This window comes from Callithrix jacchus, chromosome 2 (genome assembly GCF_049354715.1).
Source record: "Callithrix jacchus isolate 240 chromosome 2, calJac240_pri, whole genome shotgun sequence".
Taxonomy (NCBI): Eukaryota; Metazoa; Chordata; class Mammalia; order Primates; family Cebidae; genus Callithrix; species Callithrix jacchus.
The window spans coordinates 9,863,921-9,887,420 of record NC_133503.1 but is presented as its reverse complement, the minus strand read 5'-3'; the positions used below and the strand labels follow the sequence as shown (position 1 = coordinate 9,887,420).

General features: G+C 55.1%; 2 protein-coding genes across 2 annotated transcripts; one reads left to right on the top strand and one right to left on the bottom strand.

The window, feature by feature from the left end:
* The first annotated feature begins 11,874 nt into the window (after nucleotides 1-11,874).
* On the top strand, nucleotides 11,875-13,571 carry CLDN4 (claudin 4). The gene has a single exon (XM_054247478.2). It carries the CDS (start codon nucleotides 12,062-12,064, stop codon nucleotides 12,689-12,691), a length of 630 nt encoding a protein of 209 aa, XP_054103453.1. The 5' UTR covers nucleotides 11,875-12,061; the 3' UTR covers nucleotides 12,692-13,571.
* A 2,916-nt stretch (nucleotides 13,572-16,487) lies between these two features.
* On the bottom strand, nucleotides 16,488-22,539 carry METTL27 (methyltransferase like 27). The gene is given in 6 exon segments (XM_078354907.1): nucleotides 16,488-17,094; nucleotides 17,096-17,216; nucleotides 19,802-19,894; nucleotides 20,183-20,318; nucleotides 20,830-20,958; nucleotides 22,040-22,539. Coding segments are annotated over 6 exon segments (729 nt in total). The 5' UTR covers nucleotides 22,163-22,539; the 3' UTR covers nucleotides 16,488-16,967.
* Nucleotides 22,540-23,500: the final 961 nt, after the last annotated feature.

Sequence of the window (23,500 nt, the reverse complement as noted above, 5' to 3'; positions counted from 1 at the left end):
CTGGCTCCTACAGTGTTTATTTTTAAGAACAGTTTCAGATTTATAAAGGAATTGAGAAGACAGTAGAGAGTTCTGTAGATCCCTATGCTCTTTCTCCTACTGCTAACATTTGACATCGATACTGGCTGTTTGTTTCAGGTAATGAAGCAAGGTTGATGTTGGTACAATATTGGTGACTGAAGTGTATGTTTTACATGGATCGCCACAAGTTTTTTGTTGGTTTGTTTTTCTTTTTCTTTTTTGAGATGGAGTTTCGCTCTTGTTATTCAGGCTGGAGTGCAATGGCGCGATCTCGGCTCACCGCAACCTCCGCCTCCTGGGTTCAGGCAGTTCTCCTGCCTCAGCCTCCTGAGTAGCTGGGATTACAGGCACGCGCCACCATGCCCAGCTAATTTTTGTATTTTTAGTAGAGACGGGGTTTCACCATGTTGACCAGGATGGTCTCGATCTCTTGACCTTGTGATCCACCCGCTTTGGCCTCCCAAAGTGCTGGGATTACAGGCATGAGCCACTGCGCCCGGCTGTTTGTTTGTTTTTCTAAGACAGAGTCTGGCTCTGTCACCCAGGCTGGAGTACAACAGCGTGATCTCGGCTCACTGCAACCTCTGCCTTCTGGGTTCAAGTGATTCTCCTGCCTCAGTCTCCTGAGTAGCTGTGACTACAGGCGCCTGCCACCATGCCTGGCTAATTTTTGTGTTTTTAGTAGAGACGGGATTTCACCATGTTGCTCAGGCTGGTCTCGAACTCCTGACCTCAAGTGATTCTCCTGCCTCAGCCTCCCAAAGTGCTGGGATTACAAGTGTGAGCCACCATGCCCAGCCACACGGTTTTTATCTAATGGCCTTTTCCTGTTCCAGGATCTCCTCTGGGATCCATATCACATTTATTTACAGCATTTACATTTATTTGCCTGAATTTACATATGCTGATTTCCATAGCTCTTCCCAGTGTCCTGTTTCTGCTTCAGGATCCCATTCAGGATACCAGGTGACATTTAGTCATGATGTAATGAAGGCTCTTCTTGGTTGCCGCAGGTCTCAGACTTTCCTTGTTAAAACGATCTTTGGATCTTCAGACTGCTGGTTGCCGGGCGTGGTGGCGCGTGCCTGTAGTCCCAGATACTCGGGAGGCTGAGGCCGGAGGATCTCTTGAGCCCGGGAGTTCTGGGCTGTTGTGCGCTATGCCGATCAAGTGTCCGAACTAAGTTTGGCATCAATATGGTGACGTCCCGGGAGCAGGGGCCCACCAGGTTGCCTAAGGAGGGGTGAACCGGCCCAGGTCGGAAATGGAGCAGGTCAAAACTCCCATGCTGATCAGTAGTGAGATCGTGCCTGTGAATAGCCACTGCACTCCAGCCTGGGCAATATAGCGAGACCCCGTCTCTCTAAAAAAAAAAAAAGTGCTGGTCAGCTATATTGCAGATGCTTCTGTCTTGGGATTTGGTCTAATGTTTTTCTCATGATTAGATTAGGATTACGGGTTTTTAGGAGAAAGATCACAGGTAAAGTGCCATCCGCTTTACATTCTATCACGAGTATATAACACGATAAATGACTGCTGATGTTGACTCTGATCTCCTGGCTCGGGCAGTGTTTGTTAGCTTTCTTTCTCTCTCTCTCTCTTTTTTTTTTTTGAGATGGAGTCTCACTCTGTCGCCCAGGCTGGAGTGCAATGGCGCGATCTCTGTTCACTGCAACCTGTGCCTCCCAGGTTCAAGTGATTCTCCTGCCTCAGCCTCCCGAGTAGCTGGGACTACAGGCGCCTGCCACCACACCCGGCTAATTTTTATATTTTTAGTAGAGACAGGGTTTCACCATGTTGGCCAGGATGGTCTCAATCTCCTGACCTCATGATCCCCCCGCCTTGGCCTTCCAAAGTGTTGGGATTACAGGCGTGAGCCACCGCACCCAGAGTGTTTGTCAGCTTTCTTTTTTCTTTCTTTCTTTTTTTTTGGAGACAGTCTCACTCTGTCTCCCAGACAGGAGTGCAATGGTGTGATCTCGGCTCACTCTGCCTCCCGGGTTCAGGCAATTCTCCTGCCTCAGCCTCCTGAGTAGCTGGGATTACAGGCACGCACCACTATGCCCAACTAATTTTTGTATTTTCAGTAGAGACGGGGTTTCACCCTGTTGGCCAGGCTGGTCTTGAACTCTTGACCTCAGGTGATCCACCCAACTTGGCCTCCCAAAGTGCTGGGATTACAGGCATGAGCACCTGGCCTCTATTTTATTTTCGTTTTATTCATAAAGACCCCATAACAACTATTTTATTTTATTTTGAGATGGAGTCTCCTTCTGTCTCCCAGGCTGGAGCACAGTGGCCGGATCTCGACTCACTGCCACCTTCACCTTCTGGGTTCAAGCAATTCTCCCACCTCAGCCTCCCGAGTAGCTGGGATTACAGGCGTGCACCACCATGCCCAGCTCACTTTTCTACTTTCACTAGAGACTCGTTTTTGCCATGTTGGCCAGGCTGGTTTTGACCTCCTGACCTCAAGTGACCCACCTGCCAGGGTGACCCACCTCAAAGTGCTGGGGTTACAGGAGTGAGCTGCCTTGTCTGGCCCTAGCAGTGATTTCTGATTCCTCGGTGTGGCTGCAAGGCCACTGAGCCCCAGGCCCTGAAGAGACCACACAGACTGAAGCCTGGAGGGTTTTCGTTTGTTTGTTTGTTTTTTTCAGATGGAGTCTCGCACTGTTGCCCAGGCTGGAGTGCAGTGGCGCGATCTCAGCTCGCTGCAACCTCTGCCTCCCAGATTCAAGCGATTCTCCTGCCTCAGCCTCCTGAGTAGCTGGGATTACAGGTGCCCGCCACCATGCCCAGCCAATTTTTGTATTTTTAGTAGAGATGGGGTTTTACCATGTTGGTCAGGCGCCTGGAGGTTTTTATGGCAGCCAAAGCTTGGCGATGGCTGATGGGACAAATGTGGGGGCCTTCCCTTCTTGATGTCCTGGGACCATCTATATTCAGATCAGAGCAGGAGCTACAGGGAGGACCGACTGTGGGTTCCCTGCCAGCCTGCTGAGATGGCAAAGAATTGGAATGAAATTGACAGAAAGAAAATAAACGTGCATGCTTGTTGCATGGAGGTGGGTGAGGAGAGCATGGGGATGTGGATGGAGACTGACGCTGAGGGTCGTGACACCAACTTGTGGCAGCTGCGAAGCCCTGGGGCATCCACACTCCCCTTGCTCAGCTGGAAAGAAGCAAGGAAGCATAAAGGGAGGAAGGGCGGAGGAAAAGAGGGCAGAGTTGAGTGCTGTCGTTGAGCACCAAGGCGCACTTCAAACGCTCAAGCCATGATGCATAAGCCCTGATATAAAAAGAGCACTGAGTCAAGCGTGGTGGCTCATGCCTGTAATCCCAGCACTTTGGGAGGCCAAGGCGGGTGGATCACTTGAGGTCAGGAGTTCAAGACCAGCCTGTCCAACACTGTGAAACCCGTCTCTACTAAAAATACAAAAATTAGCCAGGCGTGGTCCCTGACTGTAATCCTAGCTACTCCGGAGGCTGAGGCAGGAGGATCACTTGAACCTGGGGGGCGGAGGCTGCAGTGAGCAGAGATCGTGCCATTGCACTCCAGCCTGTGTTGAGACTGCCTCAAAAAAAAAAAAAAAAACTGAAAAATTACAAAGCTCAAATCTAATCACCAGTGTGGCTGCTCCTGGCCCCAGCCCGCCTCCTGCCAGGGGATGGGACAGTTCAGATGTGGTTGTACCCTTCCTGAGATGATGCAGACAGGAGAACTGGCAGGGAATGAGGGTTCCGGCAGGGCTGGGTCAGGAGGTGCACCTGGCAATAGGGCAAAGACCTGGCAGCTGGACTTCTTGGGCCCTGAGAAGGCAAGAGATTCGTATCTGTGTGTGGCAGGAGAGGGCGTGGGCGGCGTCCACTCATCCATGCTGGGAGATGTGGGAGAGATGGGGTGGGGGACCCGAGGCAGGAGAGAGGCCAGGCCTGGGGCCTCTGTGCCGGGATTGAAGGGTAATATGATCTCTGAGTCACCTGGAAATGGAGCAGGATGGTGCTGATGATCCCGGCTCCTGGGTTTTGTCCCTGGCTCTGTCACTGCTGACTCATGGCAGGTTTCTCTCAGCCTCTTGGTGTGTCACAGAAGCAGACAGATTCTCTGTAAACCGTCATCAGGGGTGTGTCGGGCCACAGGTGCTGGGTTCTGGCATTCTCTGATCTTCCAAGAGGAAGCAGCATAGGACGATCCCAGCCTCTTGCTCTGCCTACTGGAGACAAGGCCTGTCCTGGCCTGGGACCAGGGGGCCTTCTCTGGGAGTCCTGGCTGGTCCTTCGTCAGGGACGCCCTCCCCGTGAAGCCCCGCCTCCCTTGTCCTTCACCCAGCCCACGGCAAGACCGCCCTCCTGACTCTCCCTCCAATTAACCGAAGCTCCTGGGTTGATGCTCCCAACTTATTTTCCAGCCCTAGCGCCCTCACCTGCCGGTTTTCCTCCCCTCAAGTTCACTTTTCCACAGATACTTCCTCCCCCAGCACACCCTATTTTTGTCCCTGCTACTCTCCTTTTGGGAGAGCTCTCTCCTCTTCATAGGTCTCTAAGCTTTTACTTATTCTTCAGGTTTCCTTTCCACTTGCCACTTCCTCCAGGAAGCCTGCCTGGGGTGCCCCAGGTAGACTTGATATTTCCCACTCCAGTGTTCACACAGAGCTGGTTTTCCCTGCGTGGGAGCTGTTTATTTAAATTCAGGATGGGCTAAGTACACCTTGATGAGCTCCACACCTAGCCCTGGGCCTGGCCCATGCAGGCACTCAGCATGCCTTTCCAGAAAGAATGAGGGAATAAAAAAAGATGGAGAGTAATAAATAGGAGAGTAGGGGTAGAAGATGAGCCCCAGAATCAGACATCGGGCAGGGTGTGGACGCCGCTCTTGCCATTAATCTGGTGGCCCTGGAATATCACATCAGCTCCCAGGGCCTTAGTTTTCTCATTTCTAAAATGGGAATGGGCTGGGCCTGGTGGCTCATCCCTGCATTCCCAGTACTTTGGGAGGCTGAGGCAGGAGGATCACCTGAAGCCAGGAATTAAGAGACCAGCTTGGACAGCATAGGGAGACCCTGTCTCTACAGACAAACAAAAAGTTAGCCGAGTGCAGTGGTGCACACCCGTAGTCCCAGCTACTCGGAGGCTGAAGGTGGAAGTTTCCTTGAGCCCGGGAGTTTCGAGGCTGCTGCAGTGAGTTACCATTGTGCCACTGCACTCCAGCCTGGGTGACAGAGCAAGACTCCATCTTTTTTTTTTTTTTGGTGCCATGACTCAGATACTCCATCTCTTAAAAAAAAAACACAAACCAACAAGAGAATGACAGTGAATGCCCCTGCCAATGAATGCCCCTGCACTGTTTTGCAATGAGATGAAATAATATCCTGCTAGTCAATGGTTTTCAAAGGCACTTAGCGTAGTGCCTGGTCCCAGAGTAGGTGCTCAAAAAATGGTTTCCTGGCCGGGCGCGGTGGCTCACGCCTGTAAACCCAACACTTTGGGAGGCTGAGGGGTCAGATCATGAGGTCAGGAGTTTGAGACCAGCCTATTCAACATGGTGAAACCCCTGTCTCTACTAAAAATACAAAAATTAGTCAAGCGTGGTGGTGTGCACCCATAATCCCAGCTACTTGGGAGGCTGAGGCAGGAGAATCGCTTGAACCCGGAAGGCAGAGGTTGCAGTGAGCTGAGATTGTACCACTGCACTCCAGCCTGGAAAAAGAAAGAAAAGAAAAGTTGTACTGGTTGGCTTGCTTCCTGAGAGGCCAAGGCAGAGGCGCCTGGCAGGAGGAGGCTGTCCTGGATGGGTGTGGGAGGGGTGGGGCTGGGGAGGATTGACTCCACCATCAGATTACAGGGTCTTCAGGAATTCCTCAGCCCTTAGGTCCTCTCCCTCCCCTGCCTCTGGGAAAATGAAGTAAAGGCAGGTAGAGACAGGGCTGCCCTGAAGTGAGGTGGGGGGGAGCAGGAGGGAGGGTCTATGCCTGGGGCCTGGATGGATCTCTCTGTGAAGTGGGGGAGTGACCTGTGAAGGGTTGGACAGCTGAGAAGCAGAAAGGTGGGAATGCCAAAGGTCATGGTAAATATGCGGCTTGCTATTTATTTATTTATTAGAGAGGAGGTCTTGCTCTGTCACCCAGGTTGGAGTACAGTGGCATGATCAGGGTTCACTGTAGCCTCCAACTCCTGGGCTTAAGTGATCCTCCTCTCTGAGCCTCCGAGTAGCTGAGATTACAGGTGTATGCCACCATGCCTGGCTAATTAAAAAAAAAAAAATTTTTTTTTTTTAAATAGAAATAGGGTCTCATTATGTTGCTGAGGCAGGTCTCGAATTCCTGGCCTCAAGCCTCCAAAAGTTTTGAGATTAGAGGCTTAAGCCACCATGCCTGGCGAGGCTTCTTGAAACTGACAGACATAAACCGAAATTCATGCACTGATGTGGGGGAAAGGAATTTAGCAAAGGGTCTCTCAGTCCTAACCCCTGTGTAAGCCTCCCTCCCTTCACACAGCCTTCTCCTATGAGTCTCTCTAACTAAGCTCTCTCACCGAGTCTCCCTGCTTTGCTCAGCCCCTCTCCCCATCCCTGCCACCAGAAGTGCCGGACCCTGGGACTCTGCCAGGAGACAGCAGTGAGAAAAGCAGCGGTGCTTCTTTTCCTTGGAAACACCCCCAGATGTGGCCACCACCCCCACCCTTGGCCCACGTGGGGCCCAGCCTATGGGCAGCACCGGCTCAGCCAGTCTGGCCAGACCGGCAGCCAGGCCTGCCATCATCCAGCACCAGCCCGAGGGGGTGGACAGTCTTGCTGGTGTGGGGTGCCAGGCTGAGAGCCAGGGACTCCCCCATTCAGCCTGGCGCCAGGCCTCCAATCTGAACTCAAGGACTTCAGAAAGAAATAGGATCTTGTTGCCTAAAGAAAAAAATAATCCATCCTTTATTTATTTATTTTTATTTTTTGAGACAAGTCTTGCTCTGTCACCCAGGCTGGAGTGCAGTGGCCCGATCTCAGTTCAATGCAATCTCCGCCTCCCAGGTTCAAGCGATTCTCCTGCTCAGCATAGTGAAACCCTGTCTCTACTAAAAATACAAAAATTAGCTGGGCATGGCGGCAGGTGCCTGTAGTCCCAGCTACTTGGGAGGCCGAGGCAGGAGAACTGCTTGAACCCAGGAGGCGGAGGTTGCAGTGAGCCGAGATCATACCACTGCACTACAGCCTGGGTGACAGAGCGATATTCTGTTTCAAAAAGAAAAAAAAGAAAGGAGGAAAAAAAAAAACAATTGGGGACTTGGCCAAACCCCTGGAACTTTGGGGACAGGGGTCTCGAAGTCCTAGCTCCCACACCCGATATGATCAGGATCCGAGCTGAGCAGCAGCCACTTTGCGTCCTCCTCTTGGTATTAAACTCTTTGGTTCACGAGGCATTTTTACATCCTCCTCTCATTTCACGCGTGTCTCAGCCTGGGGAGTGGGCCCCAGTGTTCTCGTTGTACGGGGGAGGAAGCTGGGCTCAGAGACGGAATTGTATTACCCAAGGCCCCAGGGCGGGGATATGGCTTATGGACACACAGCTTCCCAGCTTTTGTCCTCAACTTTTTGGCTCACGAAGCATTTTTACATCCCCATCTCATTTCATGTCTGTTTTTGTTTTTGAGAGGGGAGGGGGTGCAACATTCTCATTTTTACAAAGGAGCTCAGGGACGGCCTCAGGGCTGGAAAGATGGTTTCCCGGGTGGGCAGAGATGGGTGAGCTGATCTGGTGGTTTTTATTCTTGACAATAACCAGCATACGTGGCCAGGTAATACCAGCACTTTCGGAGGCTGAGGCGGGTGGATCACTTGAGGCCAGAAGTTTGAGACCAGCCTGGCCGAAATGCTGAAACCCTGTCGCTACTAAAACTACAAAAATTAGGCAGGTGCAGTGGCCGGCACCTGTAATCCCAGCTACTGGAGAGGCTGAGGCATGAGAATTGCTTGAACCCGGGAGGGGGAGACTGCAGTGAGCCGAGATCACGCCACTGCAGTCCAGGTTGGGTGACAGAGAGAAAGAAAAAAACCAGAAACCAGCACATGTAGATACAATTCTGTCATCACAAAATCACACAGTGCATGTTATGAAAAAGAAGGCCAGATGCAGTGGCTCACGCCTGTAATCCCAGCACTTTGGGAGGCCAAGGCAGGCAGATCATGAGATCAGGAGTTCGAGACCAGTCTGGCCAACATGGGGACACCCCGTCTCTACTAAAAATACAAAAATTAGCCGGATGTCGTGGCACTTGCCTGTAGTCCCAGCTACTCGGGAGGCTGAGTCAGGAGAATCACTTGAACTCAGGAGGTGGAGGCTGCGGTGAGCCGAGGTCTCACCACTGCACTCCAGCCTGGTCAACAGAGCGAGACTCCATCTCAACCACCTCCCCCCACCCCACAAAAAAAGAAAAGAAATGAATGCCAACCGACTCTGCACTCTCTGGCCCTAAACAAAGGTGACGAATGGCAGATGCCTTATAAGGTGTCCTTGTAAAAGATCTCAGGGCTCTGGGGAGAGTGCCAGATGCAGGCCTGGAGGCAAACTTCCTTGTTTTCCTCTGCCTTAGGGCTCTGGGAGCCAGAGCGGAGCTTCCAGAGGCATCTTGCCTTTGCTGGTGTTTTTCCTGTGGCAGGTGGGTGGGACTCAGCCAGCCTCTCTTGGCATCAGTGAGGCATCAACACATCTCTCTCCAGCTCCAGTGCTGAGCTACTGGCTGATCGCCAAGGACATCCTTCTGGCCTGCCCTTCACACCTGGGTCCCTAGCCCCCCCTCCCCTGTGAGCTCCGAGCCTCTTCCCCTGCCCTACGTTTGCCTGGGGCCCCTCCTGCACCTGCCCTTCCCCAAACTCCCGACCCCTCCCTGCTCTCTGCTCTGGATACGCATGGCTGGCAGGAAGGACAGCTTCTTAGCCACTTCTGTAGGACCACAGGTGGGCCGTTCAAGGGCTTGCCTGCTCCCCCCTCTCCTACCCTCCCCTACAGCTGCTTCTCCAAGTGCCGGCTGGCTGTGTCACAGGAAAGCAAGGGCAGGAAGTGGGGCGGGGAGCGGGTTCTGGCCATCTGGCCAAGGCACCTGTCTACTCAGAAATCTTGCTAAAGGCTACCTGGCTGGGACCACAGGTAAGAGGTACTGGGGAAGGAGGCACCCATACTGGAGTGCCCACTGGTCTTGGGCAAGCCCCTGGCCCTCTCTGGGCTTCAGTTCACTCCTTGGAGCCAAGGTGATAAAAGTCCCTGCCCTGTTGACTGACAGGAGGCTGTGATGAGGTCATTGAGGGGAAAGCAATTATCGACAGTCATGGCGGGGGGTGGGGGTGGGGGTGGGGGGGGAGGCCTTGTAAAGAAAGCCCCAGGGAGGCGTGGTCCAGGCAGAAACCATCCCTGTTTGCTTTGGTGAGTGTGCCTACGATGGAGGTGAAGGTGTGGGAGTGTGATTGGAAACTGGAGAATCCCTCATTCTTTCCATCAAGCATTTCTTTTTTCTTTTCTTTTGAGACAGGGTCTCGCTCCATTGCCCAAGGATGGAGTGCAATGGTGCGATTATCGCTCACTGCAGCCTCAAACTTCTGGCCTCAAGCGATCCTCTCACCCCAGCCTCCCCAAATGCTGGGATTACAGGCATGAATGCCCCGAACATTTCTGGGGTGTCTGTGATGTATGAAGCCTGGTGCTGGGCACGTGTTTCCAGGAGCACCAGCCTAGCAGGGGAGAGAGATGTGTGTAGACACAACGCCAGGCCTCAGCTTCCCCTCTGTAACCAGGCTAGGCTGTCCCAGGCTGCCCGCTGCTTCGTTACCAGTCAACAACCCTACCTCGGATACCTCCCATGTGTTTTCAGTAATCGCTTCAACCCAAACCGTGGCACCCTAGGTAACTTTCCCTCAAGGACTAGGCAGCCTTCTGGGTCAGAACTGGGCACAAGACCACCAGTGCTGGACAATGATGGCAGCTCAGGGACACACTGGAGCCGTGGCCCCTGCAGCACTCCCAGCACAGCAGGGAACAGATATAAAGTGACTACACGGGGGGGGGGGGGGGGGGGGGGGGGCGGGTGAGGAGAGGCTCCCTCAGGGTGGCTGGGATGAGCCCCAGACACTCTCGATCACTCCCACGGTGACCCCTTCCCAGAGGTCCCCTCAGTCGTCTGCCTTGAAGGAAGTTCCTCCTGATCTAGACCCTCCACCCTCCCTCTATCTCCCAGGGCTCGTGCCATTCCAGGCAGAAATTTCTGACCCTTTTACTCTGACCCCTCCCTCCCCAGCCCAATCTCTGGTTAAACTGGATTCCTCGCTGTTCCCAGAATGAGCTGCCTTTCCCCACCTTGCCACCTCTGGCCTTGTTTCCTCTGCCTGAATGTCCTCCTCCACCAGTCTCTCTGCCTGGCACATCTCTCCTGGGGGCTCTGTTCCCAGAATGAGCTGCCTGGCCCACCCTCGGTCTTTGTCCCCTCCACCAGAATGTCCTCCCTTAGCCAGTCCAGTTGCCTTGCAGAACTTTTCTTTTCCTTCCTTTTTTTTTTTTGTTTTTTGAGATGGAGCCTCACTCGGTTGCCAAGGCTGGAGTGCCATGGCGAGATCTTAGCTCACTGCAACCTCCGCCTCCTGGGTTTAAGCAATTCTCCTACCTCAGCCTCCTGAGTAGCTAGGATTACAGGTGCCCACCACCATGCCCAGCTAATTTTTTTTTTTTTTGTATGTTTAGTAGAGATGGAGTTTCACCATATTGGTCAGGCTAGTCTTGAACTCCTGACCTCATGATCCACCCACCTCGGCCTCTCAAAGTGCTGGGATTACACCGTGCCCAGCTGCCTTGCAGAATTTTTCTGGAGGACCTGTTCCTGATGCTTCTGTAGCATAATCCAAGAATCCAGCACCCCCTGGAGTTGTGCCACGCTGCGCCCCTTTGCAGTCGAGATCCCCCAGCACCACTGCCTCCGCCCCGGGAGGGTTCCCCTTTCCTTTGCAATCTCCTGGGACTTTGCACCCACTCTGGCTTTATCAGAAGGTTTTGTGTCTCCACAGGGTAAACACCCATTTACGGGGCTGATGATGGCTCCAGGATCTAGTTCACGGCTTGCTGGTGACCCGCCCTACCCAGTTCTGGGCAAGCAGGCTGGACCCCGGCAGGAACAGAGCCCACCAGCCTAAACTTCTACGGAGGTGGAGGGGGCACAGGCGCTGGTGTCTTTTTGGCTGAAGGTGTATCGTGTCGCAGAAAAGCCGGGCGATAAAGATGGGTGAGAGCGAGTGATGAACCCAGGGGTCCCGGCCTCCCAGCTCCTCGCTCCCCTACATGTAACTTTATCGGACCGATGCCTCGCACATTGCTGGTGAGGTCAGATGCACTAATGATCAGAATCACAACAGGAATGAAACTGCCAGTGATGAAACGGATAAGATGACAATAATCAAGGATAAGAAAGGACAATAATCAAGGTGGGCTCAAATTTTCTCCCTGAGGGTCCCAACCTGTCCTTCCACCTAAGCCTGGAATGAGGAAGCACTGGCCTGTGGGGACCCTGGTCTTCAGGCTCCCAAACCTGGCTGGGTCTGGTGCCCCCTGACCTTGCCCTGTGAACACCCAGGTGTCCCTGGGTTATGACTCAGTGTCTGTCTGCCGGCTGATCTCAGCACGGGCTTTGAGGAAGGGGAGAGGGTAGTTTCTTCTGAGACAGGAGTGACTCAGGGGCCCAGGGTTGGGGCCTCAAAAGTGCCTTTGTTGGCCTGGGTTCAGGAATCCAGAGAAACTGGTCAAGGGGAGGCCCCAGTGAGGGAAACCCCTCCCTCTGCCCCCGCCCCTCCACCAGAGCCATATAACCGTTCAACCTGTCCCGGAGAGCGAGCGCCCTGGCAGCTGCCGGCAGGAAGGAACCGGTCTGCTCACACTCGCTGGGTTGTCCATCAGGACTCACGGAGCAAAGGAGCTCTCTGCAAGGTCAAGTCCGTCCCCAGGCTTGGAATCCTACAGCCCCCCACAGCCGGATCCCCGCAGCCTTCCAGGTCCTCGACCTCCGCGGACGCTGAGCGATGGCCTCCATGGGGCTCCAGGTGGCGGGCATCGCGCTGGCCGTGCTGGGCTGGCTGGCCGCCATGCTGTGCTGCGCGCTGCCCATGTGGCGCGTGACGGCCTTCATCGGCAGCAACATCGTCACGTCGCAGACCATCTGGGAGGGCCTGTGGATGAACTGCGTGGTGCAGAGCACCGGCCAGATGCAGTGCAAGGTGTACGACTCGCTGCTGGCGCTGCCGCAGGACCTGCAGGCGGCCCGCGCCCTCATCATCATCAGCATCATCGTGGCCGCGCTGGGCGTGCTGCTGTCCGTGGTGGGCGGCAAGTGCACCAACTGCCTGGAGGACGAGAGCGCCAAGGCCAAGACCATGATCGTGGCGGGCGTGGTGTTCCTGCTGGCCGGACTGCTGGTGATAGTGCCCGCATCCTGGACGGCCCACAACATCATCCAAGACTTCTACAACCCGCTAGTGGCCTCCGGGCAGAAGCGGGAGCTGGGCGCCTCCCTCTACATCGGCTGGGCCGCCTCGGGCCTCCTGCTGCTTGGCGGGGGGCTCCTCTGCTGTAACTGCCCACCCCGCACAGACAAGCCTTACTCCGCCAAGTATTCTGCCGCCCGCTCTGGCGCCACCAGCAACTACGTGTAAGGTGCCACGGCTCCGCTCTGTCCCTCTTGTCTTTGTTCTTCCCTGGACTGAGCTCAGCGCAGGCTGTGACCCCAGGAGGGCCCTGCCGTGGGCCACTGGCTGCCGGGGGCTGGGGACTGGGCAAACAGAGACTGAGCTAGGTAGGAGAGCAGCAGCCTTCAGCCTCTCCGGCCCACTCGGACACTTTCCCAAGGCCGCCTCCTGCTAGCAAAGACAGATGCCACCCTACTCTGGATGTTTCGGAGGGACGGAGGTGACAGGGTGTGGTGGTGGAGTGGGGAGCTGGCTCCTGCTGGCCACTTTGGGCTCTGCCCGCATCGGTGTTGGCCACTGTCCCCATTTACAGCTTCCCCACCCTGTCTGCCTGCATCTCCTGAGTCCACCTCTCTCCCTGGTGTCTCCTCTGTTCCCCGGGCAGGCCTTGATGTCACCTCTGGGACTGTGCCTTGCTCACCCAAACCGGCGCCAGGGAGTACAGCTGAGGCCTCACCCACCCACCTGCCTGGGCAGTGCAGAGTGGATGGACGGGTTTGGAGGGGAGGGGTGACTGCAATGTAAACAGGTTTGGGCAGTGGTGGGGGAGGGGGCCCAGGAGGCCACTCTGGCTGCCCAGCTCTGCGGCCTCAGGACTCTCTGCTACACCCACTTCAGCCCAGGGCCCCTGGGCCTCTAGAGACTGATCCCCTCTAAGTCCTTTGTCCCTGCCAAGGACACTAACCAGCCTGGGAGGATGGCAGGGAGGAGGGGATGGCTTCATCCTCAGAAGCCCCGGGGTTTTTGCTCCACCTTCTTTGTCGTTTCTGTTTTGTAATTTAAGAAGATCTATTCACCACTGTAATTATTATTATTTTCTACAATAAACGGGACCTGTGCACAGGAATAAGTTGTATTGTCTCCGATTTCTGCTGTGGAGGTGGGCGGGGCAGGGCTGGAGGCCTGCGCCGGGGGTCGGTGAGGAGCGGGATCACTGGGCTGTGAACACTTAAAAAGAAAAAACAGGACCCAGGGAACGGTGAGAAATTGAAGCTGGGCCGGGTGCGGCGGTGTGCACCTGTAATCCCAGCACTTTAAAAGGTGGAGGTGGGAGGATCACTTGAGGCAGGAGTCTGAGACCAGCCTGGGCAACACAGTGGCCCCATCCCTCCAAAAAGTTAAAAAACTGAGCTGGGCGTGGTGCCTGTAATCCCTGTACTTGGGGAGGTCGAGGTAGGAGGTCTGCTTGAGCCCAGGAGTTTGAGGCTGCAGTGAGCTTGGATAAACCACTGCACTCCAGCCTGGGTGACAGATCGAGAACTTAAGTCTTAACGAAAAAAAATCAAAACGGGCCTCCAAGGTATCAACTTAAGAAAGAAATTGAAAAAAAAAAAAGAAAGAAATTGAAATGGGCCTCCACAGTATCACCTAAAATTAAAACAAACAAACAAACAAAAAACAGTGAAATGGGCCCACAAGGTATCACCTAAAAAAACAATTGAGGCCAGGTGCGGTGGCTCACACCTGCAATCCCAGCACTTTGAGAGGCTGAGGCGGGTGGATCTCAAGGTCAGGAGGCTGAGACCAGCCAGACCAACATGGTGAAACCCTGTCTCTACTAAAAATACAAAAATTAGCTGGATGTGGTGGCAGGCGCCTATAGTCCCAGCTACTCAGGAGGCTGAGACAGGAGAATCGCTTGAACCCGGGAGGCGGGGGCTGCAGTGAGTCAAGATCGCAATACTGCACTCCAGCCTGGGGGACAGAGCAGGACAGGGTCTCAAAAAAACCCAAAAACCTTGAAATGGTCCCCCAAGGTATCACCTTGTATAGGTGGGGGGCCCTTCTTTTGTTGGAGGGTAAACTCATATACAGGAAACAGTGTATGCCTGGGACCCCAGTGAAGGTTTGGGGATCCCAGAAGGGAAGCCACATGGGCTCCCGGCTCCGAGGTGTGGGCCACCTTCCACCCACACCCCGATGTTGTTCCAGCTTTGTCTGGGAAGCCAGGCTGGTCTGTTCCTCTTTCCTGGGTCACCCTATAGGCCCCACTTCCCAGCCTTTGCACAGGCCATCCCTGCTCCCAGCCTGGAATGTCCCTTTTCCCTTCTCCATCCTTCTGGATCCTGCTTGTCCTGAAAGCCCAGCTCAGAGCCTCCTCCCCCGTGAAGTCTTCCCACTGTCTCTGAAGGAGAAATTATCGTCAGCCCTGTTCACACCCAGCAAGGTGCTGCTGGTCACTGAATGCCTTTCACCTGAAGGGCAGCCTCCAAGCCACACCCAGAGCTTGTCATTTGGATCCCTTGATGGATGAGGAAATGGAGTGTGGCCCAGCCCCAGATCTATAGCTTGGGACTTAGGGCTCTGAATTTGGGTCGGGGAGCTGTCCAGGACAGGGCTTGGGTCTCAGCAACCCCTTGGACTTGGCCACGGCCTTGGGTCCCTGCTCTGACACCGCTGTGCACCGCAAGTTCCAAGGTAGCTCAGGCTTCATGTTCTTGTCAGTAAGTTAGAGGTGAGTGGGCCCAGCACCCTGGAAGGAGCGACCAATTATACCTGGCTCAGGGAGGGCTCATGGAGGGGTCTTCTCTGTCACTTTTTTTTTTGAGGTTTTGCTCTGCTGTTCAGGCTGGAGTGCAGTGGCGTGACCTTGGCTTGCTGCAATCTCTGCCCCCCAGGTTCAAGCAATTCTCCTGCCTCAGCCTTCCGAGTGCCTGGGATTACAGGCATCCGCCACCATGCCTGGCTAATTTTTGTATTTTTAGTAGAGATGGGGTTTCATCATGTTGGCCAGGCTGGTCTCAAACTCCTGACCTTGTCATCTGCCCTCCTCGTCCTCCCAAAGTCCTGGGATTACAGGCGTGAGCCACCGAGCTGGGCCTCTTTCCTTTTTTTACAGTCAGGGTCTTGTCCCCAGGCTGGAGTGCAGTGGCATGATCCAAGCTCACCGTAACTGCAGCCATGACCTCCAGGCTCAAGCAATCCTCCCCACTCAGACTCCTGAGTAGCTGGGACTACAGGCAAGCACCCATGGCACCTGGCTTATTTTTACAATTTCTATTTTTTTTTTTTTTTGAGACAGAGTCCTGCTCTGTCATGCAGTGGCATGAACTCAGCTCACTGCAACCTCCACCCCCACTGGGTTCAAGCAATTCTTCTGTAAGCCTCCCAAGTAGCTGGGACTACAGGCATGTGCTACCATGCCCAACTAATTTTTGTGTTTTTAGTAGAAACAGGGTTTTACCATGTTGGCCAGGCTGGTCTTGAACTCTTGACCTCAAGTGATCCTCCCACCTCGGGCTCCCAAAGTGCTAATTTTTATAATTTTTCTTTGAGATGGGGGCCTCACTATGTTGCCCAGGCTGGTCTCGAAATCCTGATCTCAAGTAATCCTCCTGTGTTGGCCTCCCAGAGTGCCGGGATTACAGGCTTCAGCCACCACAACCTGCCACTTCTTGATTCTAGAACCCACAGGAACTGATGCCACTCTTTTTTTTTTTGAGATGGAGTTTTGCTCTTGTTGCCCAGGCTGGAGGGCAATGGCGTGATCTCGGCTCACTGCAACCTCCACTTCCCAGGTTCAAGAAATTCTCCTGCCTCAGTCTCCCGAGTAGCTGGGATTACAGGCATGTGCCATCACCATGCCAGGCTGATTTTGTATTTTTTTAAGTAGAAACGGGGTTTCTCCATGTTGGTCAGGCTGGTCTGGAACTCCCGACCTCAGGTGATCTGCCCGTCCCGGCCTCCCAAAGTGCTGAGATTACAGGTGTGAGCCACCACGCCTGGCCTGATGTCCAGGGCTAGAAAACTGCAGAGCCATGAGTCCTTCTGCCCCTTCTGGGAGCTCATTTAATAGGCAGGGCATTTCTTTCTTTCTTTTTTTTTTTTTTTGAGATGGAGTTTCGCTCTTGTTACCCAGGCTGGAGTGCAATGGCGCGATCTCAGCTCACCACAACCTCCGCCTCCTGGGTTCAGGCAATTCTCCTGCCTCAGCCTCCAGAGTAGCTGGGACTACAGGCACGCACGACCATGCCCAGCTAATTTTTTGTATTTTTAGTAGAGACGGGGTTTCACCATGTTGACCAGGATGTCTTGATCTCTTGACCTCGTGATTCACCTGCCTTGGCCTCCCAAAGTGCTGGGATTACAGGTGTGAGCCACTGCGCCCGGCCAGCAGGGCATTTCTGAGGGGCAGGGTTGGTTTGGCGGTCTCATTTTACAAGGGAGGCAGAGGAGGCCCAGCAGAAGGGCCCAGCTAAGGCCACATAGAATCAGGGGACAGCTGGGGGCTGTGGGCTGGATCTCACTTCCTCAACCTGGGTCGATTTCTGCTTTTGGTACAGGTAGATGATGCCGGAGATGAAGCCATCTTTGGCAGAGGTGCCGGGTACCACCTCCAGCTCGGAGGTAGCCAGCTCCCAGTGTTCCACAGGCAGGGCCACTAGGCGCTCCCACACCCCAGCCTGCTCCAAGCTGTCCAGGGTGGCCTCCAGAGCCTCCTTGTACTGAAGATTAGACGAGTTGGTCCTGGTGGTCAGACACACCAGCCCACCTGGGGGAGGAGGGCAGGTGAGATGGGGGAGGGGCAGGAGCCACAGTCCCGGGCCATCTCTGCTGGGGAGGGTTGTCCCTTCAAGACAAGAAATTCTTCCAGCTTCCTTCTCAGGGCAGTCTTTCTGTGTCTTTTACATCAGGAATTCATTTTTTCTTTTCTTTTTTGAGACCGAGTCTTGCTCTGTCACCCAGGCTGAAGTGCAATGGCACGCTCTCAGCTCACTGCAACCTCTGCCTCCCGGGTTCAAGCGATTTTCCTGCCTCAGCCTCCCGAGCAGCTGGGATTACTGGCATCTACCATTATGTGTGGCTATTTTGTATTTTTAGTAGAGATGGAGTTTTGCCATGTTGGCTAGGCTGGTCTCGAACTCCTGGCCTCAGGTGATCTGCCTGCCTCAGCCTCCCAAAGTGCTTGGATTACAGGCATGAGCCACCATGCCTGGCCCTTTTTTTTTCTTTCCTGACATAGGATCTCACCCTATTTCCCAGGCTGGAGTGCGGTGACATAATCATAGCTCACTGTAGCCTTCAACTCTTGGGCTCAAGCAATCCTCCCACCTCAGCCTCCTCAGTAGCTGGGACCATAGGTGCTCACCAGCATGCCTAGCTAATTAAAAAAATTTTTTTTTTGTAGAAATGGGGTCTTGCTATGTTGCCCAGGCTACTCTTGAACTCCTGGGCTCAAGTGATCCTTCTGCCTTGGCCTCCCAAAGTGCTGGGATTGGGATTATAGGTGTATGCTACCGTGCCTGGCAGGGAATTCTTAATCTCCTGGACTGAGAAGACACCCTCCTCTCCACTCACCTACGCCTCTGTCGGAGGACATGACTGTCTGAATGGACAGGAAGAAAGCCCCCACGTGTGCTTTGGATCTTGGGCTAGCCCCTTCACCTCTCTGGGCCTCAGTTTCCCAGCTGGCATGGAGAGGATGACTATCTTATATCACAGGAAGGCTGGTGTGTGTGTAAAGTGTCCTACAGTAAGTGCTGGCTAAATGGCCTTGTCACCTCAGGTCCAGGCACCTATAGTGTGCCCAGGGTGGCCTCAGGTGCACTGAGAAGGAGAGATGCGGAAGACCCAATGAGTGGTCTGAGAAGGCTTCCTGGAGGAGGGAGTAAGGAGAAGCAGGGCGCTGCTGGTAGAAGGGAGCACGGTGAGAGGAGAGCCTCCGGAGCAGGGGAGACTGTCCCCCATGGGCAGGCAATGGGGCTCGGTCAGCTGAAGGGCTTAGCAGGCATAGGCTGGGCTAGGAAGTCGGGCCCTGGCTGCTTCACGCAGTACAAAGTTCCTGTCTTCCTGGGCCCGACTTCGACCTTTGCAGCTGACCCCATCGTGTCCCTGCATTTGTCAGCCTTCAAGACTCCCCGGAGGCTAATGCCTGCCCAGACCTGCCCAGCCTTAGCCACAGCCTCTGCTGGGCCTGGCAGGGGGTGCAGAGAGAGGAGGGAGAGGAAGCATGTTTACCTCTCCGATTTCCTGTTCCGCAGCCAGCCAGCGCCTCCTGGTTCTCACTCTCAGCCCCTCTCCTTTCTGTCTTAGGCTGCCCCCCACGTGGATTCCTCACCTGGTCTCAGAAATGCCTCTCTTCTCTGAATTCTTGGAGTAGGGCTGCGCATAGTGGCTCACACCTGTAATGCCAGCACTTTGGGAGGCCAAGGCGGCCAGATCACCTGAGGTCAGGAGCTCAAGACCAGCCTGACCAACATGGTGAAAGCCTGTCTCTACTAAAAATACAAAAATTAGCCGGGCGTGGTCATGGGCTCCTGTAATTCCAGCTACTTGGGAGCCTGAGGCAGGAGAATTGCTTGAACCCGGGAGGTGAATGTTGCAGTGAGCTGAGATTTCGCCACTTCACTGCAGCCTCAGCGACACAGTGAGACTCTGTCTCAAATTAAATAAATAAATTCTCGGAGCAATGAACACTCACGACTTTTGTGGGTCCACCTCCAACCAGGCCCCGTCCTCTCTGGCTCCTTCCCGGGCCACAGTGGGTTTGAGATCAAGGCCCAGAGGGCAGGGTCTGAGCCTTCTGCCCAGAGCAGAGGGAAGCGCAGGGCTGAGCAAGAACACAGCATGAGGCGGAGATACACCTGCTTCCACAGCAGCACGCGTGCCCACAGCTCTCATCTCCCCATAGCAGCCCCATTTCCCAGATGAGGAAACTGAGACCAGGAAAGAGAACGAGATGCCCCAGAGGCATCCATGAATGAGTGAGGAAGCAGGGAGAGCAGGGAACAGAACCGAGACCTCACTGTGGGCCAGGACCAAAGCAAAGGTCTTAGAGACAGGAAGTCACCCGATTCTTACTGCAGTCCTGTTACAACACCTGGCTCCCAGGCCGGGAAATGAAGGCTGCAGGAGGTTGGAGTTGCTCCTGGTTGCCCTTGGATAAGAGCTGAGCTGGCCACCTGTCTGCCCCGCCTGTTTGCCTGGGTCTGCTGCTGGTGGCTGGATGTTAGGCTAGGCTGTGTGTGGCCCTGGGCAGGACGCTGCCCCTTGCTCTGGGGCCTGTGTCTATGCTGTGCAGAGGGGAAGGAGTATGGTGGCGGGGGGTGGAGGGTGGTTGGCTGGGCTGATCCTCACCTGGCTTGGTGACACGTAGGAGCTCAGGTATCGCACTGCAGGGCACCTGGCCATCACTGAGAGCACCAACTATCAGCACCGCGTCGAAGGTTCCTGTGTATGTGTGGGGGGTGGGGTGGGGACATGGTGTGATGCTCGGAAGGTGCTTTGTCTGTGGTGTGGCCTCAGAGCACCCTAGGGGAGGGACAGAGCTACTGCCCACATCTGCAGGACCCAGGTCCCCTGGAGGATAAGTATGGCCCAGTCCTGGGCTGCAATCAGATCGTGGGGTGCAGGGTTGAGTGAGGGGCGGGGTTTAGTGTGGGTGGGGAATGGAGGACAGGCAATGGAAAGGGCTCTGTGAGGGTGGGCCTCGAGGTGCTGGGGTGGGAGAGGAAGTACCTTCGGGGCTGGGCAGAGGCTCCTGGCCCAGGGTGCAGAGGCTGAGGCGCTGATAGAGGCCACGGGCCCGGGCCCGTTTCAGCATCTCTGGGCTCCCATCCACCCCGTGCAGCTGGAGGAAGCCCCGGGCCTGTAGCTGGAGTGGGGGTGGGAGGCTGAGTCATGGTTCACACCTGCCACTTCCTGGCTGGGTCCCTGCACCTTGGGAGGGCAGTGGACTCTGCACTGAATGTGGCCCATGTGTTTGTTTTTTAAAAATTTTTGAGACAATGTCTCTCTCTCGCCCAAACTGGAGTGCAGTGGCGTGATCACAGCTCACTGCAGCCTTGAACTTCTGGGCTCAAGTGATCCTCCCACCTCAGTCTCCCATGTAGCTGGGACCTACAGGCCTGCGCCACCCTGCCTGGCTAATTTTTAAATTTGTTTGTAGGGATAGGGGTCTTGCTTTGTTGCCCAGGCTGGCCTCAAACTATCCTCCTGCCTCAGCCCCACAAAGTGCTGGGATCATAGGTGGGAGCCACCGTGGAACGGTGAGGCTGAGGCGTTGGCGGGGGGGGGGGGGGGGGGCGGTTCTGGGGCCACAGGCAGGGGGAGATTTGAGGAAGTGTAGGGCTAAGGAGTAGGCAGGGGATCTGGAAGAGCCTCACCTCGGCAGCCACTAGGCCTGTGCCACAGGCCACGTCCAGGATCAGGGCACTGTGGGGTGGGCCTGGAAAGGCTTGTGTGAGGCAGTCCACTGCAAGGCGGGGGGCGCGGTACTGCAGGGTGGCCACGTCCTGGGGAAAGAGTGGTGCCCCAGGGTTTGGGGGAGCTCCCTTGTGGGGTGGTCTCGGAATCTGCCAGGCTAAGCTGTGTGTGTCGGGGGATCAAGACTGGCTGGGGCTACCGTGAGTGGATGCCCAGGCATGAGGTGGTTCCCCTTGCTAAGGGGCCAGCACTGGAGAGTTAGCCCCCAGCCCACTGTATGGTGGATCAGCCCTCCAGGGACCTTCCCTCCTGGTCAGGGCAGCTCTCTCTGCTGCGTCTACAGTGACTTCTCTCTCTTTTTTTTTTTTCGGGGGGTGGGGGTGGGGGATGGAGTCTTGGTCTTTTGCCCAGGCTGGAGTCAGTGGTGCAACCTCCACCTCCCAGGTTCAAGTGATTCTCCTGCCTTAGCCTCCTGAGTAGCTGGGACTGCAGGTGTGCACCGCCTGAGTAGCTGGGACTACAGGTGTGCACCGCCATGCCTGGCTAATTTTTGTGCTTTTAGTAGAGACAGGGTTTCACCATGCTGGCCAGGCTGGTCTCGAACTCCTGACCTCAGGTAATCCACCTGCCTCGGCCTCCCAAAGTGCTGGGATTACAGGTGTGAGCCACTGCACCCAGCCTCTTTTTTTTTTTTCTTCTGAGACTCCCTCTGTCGCTGGTGCTCCACATCCTGGATTCAAGCCATTCTCCTGCATTGGCCTCCCAAGTAGCTGGGATTACCAAGCACCCGCCACCACACCTGGGTAATTTTGGTATTTTTAGTAGAGAAAGGGTTTCACGATGTTGGCCTCAAACTCCTGACCTCAGGTGATCTGCCCGCCTTGGCCTCCCAAAGTGCTTGGGATTACAGGTGTGAGCCTGCAAGTCCCGCCCCACAGTGACTTCTCAATAGCACCTCCTCCAGGCAGCCCCCAGGGAAGTGATGGCCCCTGATGGGGCTGTCAATCCTGAGCTGTGAGGCAGGTCCGGAAGGGGCAGCAGGACCGTAGGGTTCTTAACCAGGCCTCACTTCACTCTCACAGCCGCCCCTGGGTTCAAGGCTGATTCCTCACTCTACAGGTAGATAAATGGAGGCTGGTCTAGGGGAGGCAAGGACCCAGATGGGTTTACCTGGTCGTAATCCGGAGCCCAGCGGTCATAGAAGTGGAGCTTCTGGGCCACGTCGGGGATGCCATGAGCGGCCCCTACACGTGCCAGCACCTCGGGCAGGCTCCCAGCTTCCTCCTGGGCCATGCTCCTGCGGGGTCACGGCTGCCCTGTCTCGTGGTCCACCTCAATCGCCCAACCCCTCCTTTCCTCCTCTCACTGCAGAGGAGGCTGCCAGGCCACCAGCGCGACCCCTAATCCGACCCCTACCCCAGATGGGGACACTGAGCCCAGAGAGGGCGCGTTTGGACATTTACACTCTGGGGCTGCAGGGCTTGGGGAAGGGCAGGGTGGGAGAGAGGGGTGCCCGGCAGTTGGAGGAAGGCCCTGTTCTTTCCCGCCCCCTGACGGGGAGAGGGTCGGAAGTGGGCGACAAGCGGAGCGAAAGGGTTCGAACGAGGCCTGAGTCTGAACTCACCGCCAATCGAGAGCGCCTGGCTTGGGTGGGCAGCGGGACTCGGGGCGGGGCCTGTACGCCGAGCCTGGCCACACCCTCACCGCCTGCCCGCAACGATTGGCTTTCCGCTAAGAGAAACTAGCCAATCAAAGGAAGGCTCTGGCAGTCCGCCCCCTACCGTCAGCCAATGAGCTCAAGGCTTGTGGCCTTCCTCCAGCCTGGGAAGAGCCGGGACCGCTGAGACATTTTCCTGCTGTGCTGGTTTAGGGGCTTCTCCGGGGTTTGGCCCCGGCCTCCCCCTCTACCGTCCCACTCCGACTGCCCTCCTGCCTCCCGAAGTCCTTTATGCTTCCTAAAAGCAGGAGGTTTGTAGACACTGGGGAGTCCCTGCGTTCTCACGGGCGGGAGAGGGGCCTAGAATTCACCCTCACTTTGTATTTGTATTTTTTTTTTAAATTTTATTTGTTTATTTATTTATTTTGAGACGGAGTTTCGCTCTTGTTACCCAGGCTAGAGTGCAATGGCGCGATCTCGACTCACCACAACCTCCACCTCCTGGGTTCAGGCAATTCTCCTGCCTCAGCCTCCCGAGTAGCTGGGATTACAGGCACGCGCCACCATGCCCAGCTAATTTTTTGTATTTTTAGTAGAGACGGGGTTTCACCATGTTGACCAGGATGGTCTCGATCTCTAGACCTCGTGATCCACTCGCCTCGGCCTCCCTAAGTGCTGGGATTACAGGCTTGAGCCACCGCGCCCGGCCAAATTTTATTTTAATAAGTTAAATAGCCACCTGTGGCTAGTGGCTACTGTATTGAACAGTAGCGGGAGGCGGAGGTTGCGGTGAACCGGGTTCGAGCCACTGCACTCCAGCCTCGAGACAGTGAGACTCCATCTAGAAAAAAGAAAAAATTCTCAGTCTACCTGGGACCTTCTGAATCAGAATTAGATTGCTGGGGATGGGACCCAGAGTTTCTGTGTTTCTACAAACTCTTCAGGGGATTTCTAGGCAGCTGAAGGTTCAGAAG

Coding starts and splice junctions, on each gene's coding strand:
- CLDN4 (XM_054247478.2), top strand. CDS start 12,062: ATGGCCTCCATGGGGCTCCAGGTGGCGGGCATCGCGCTGGCCGTGCTG.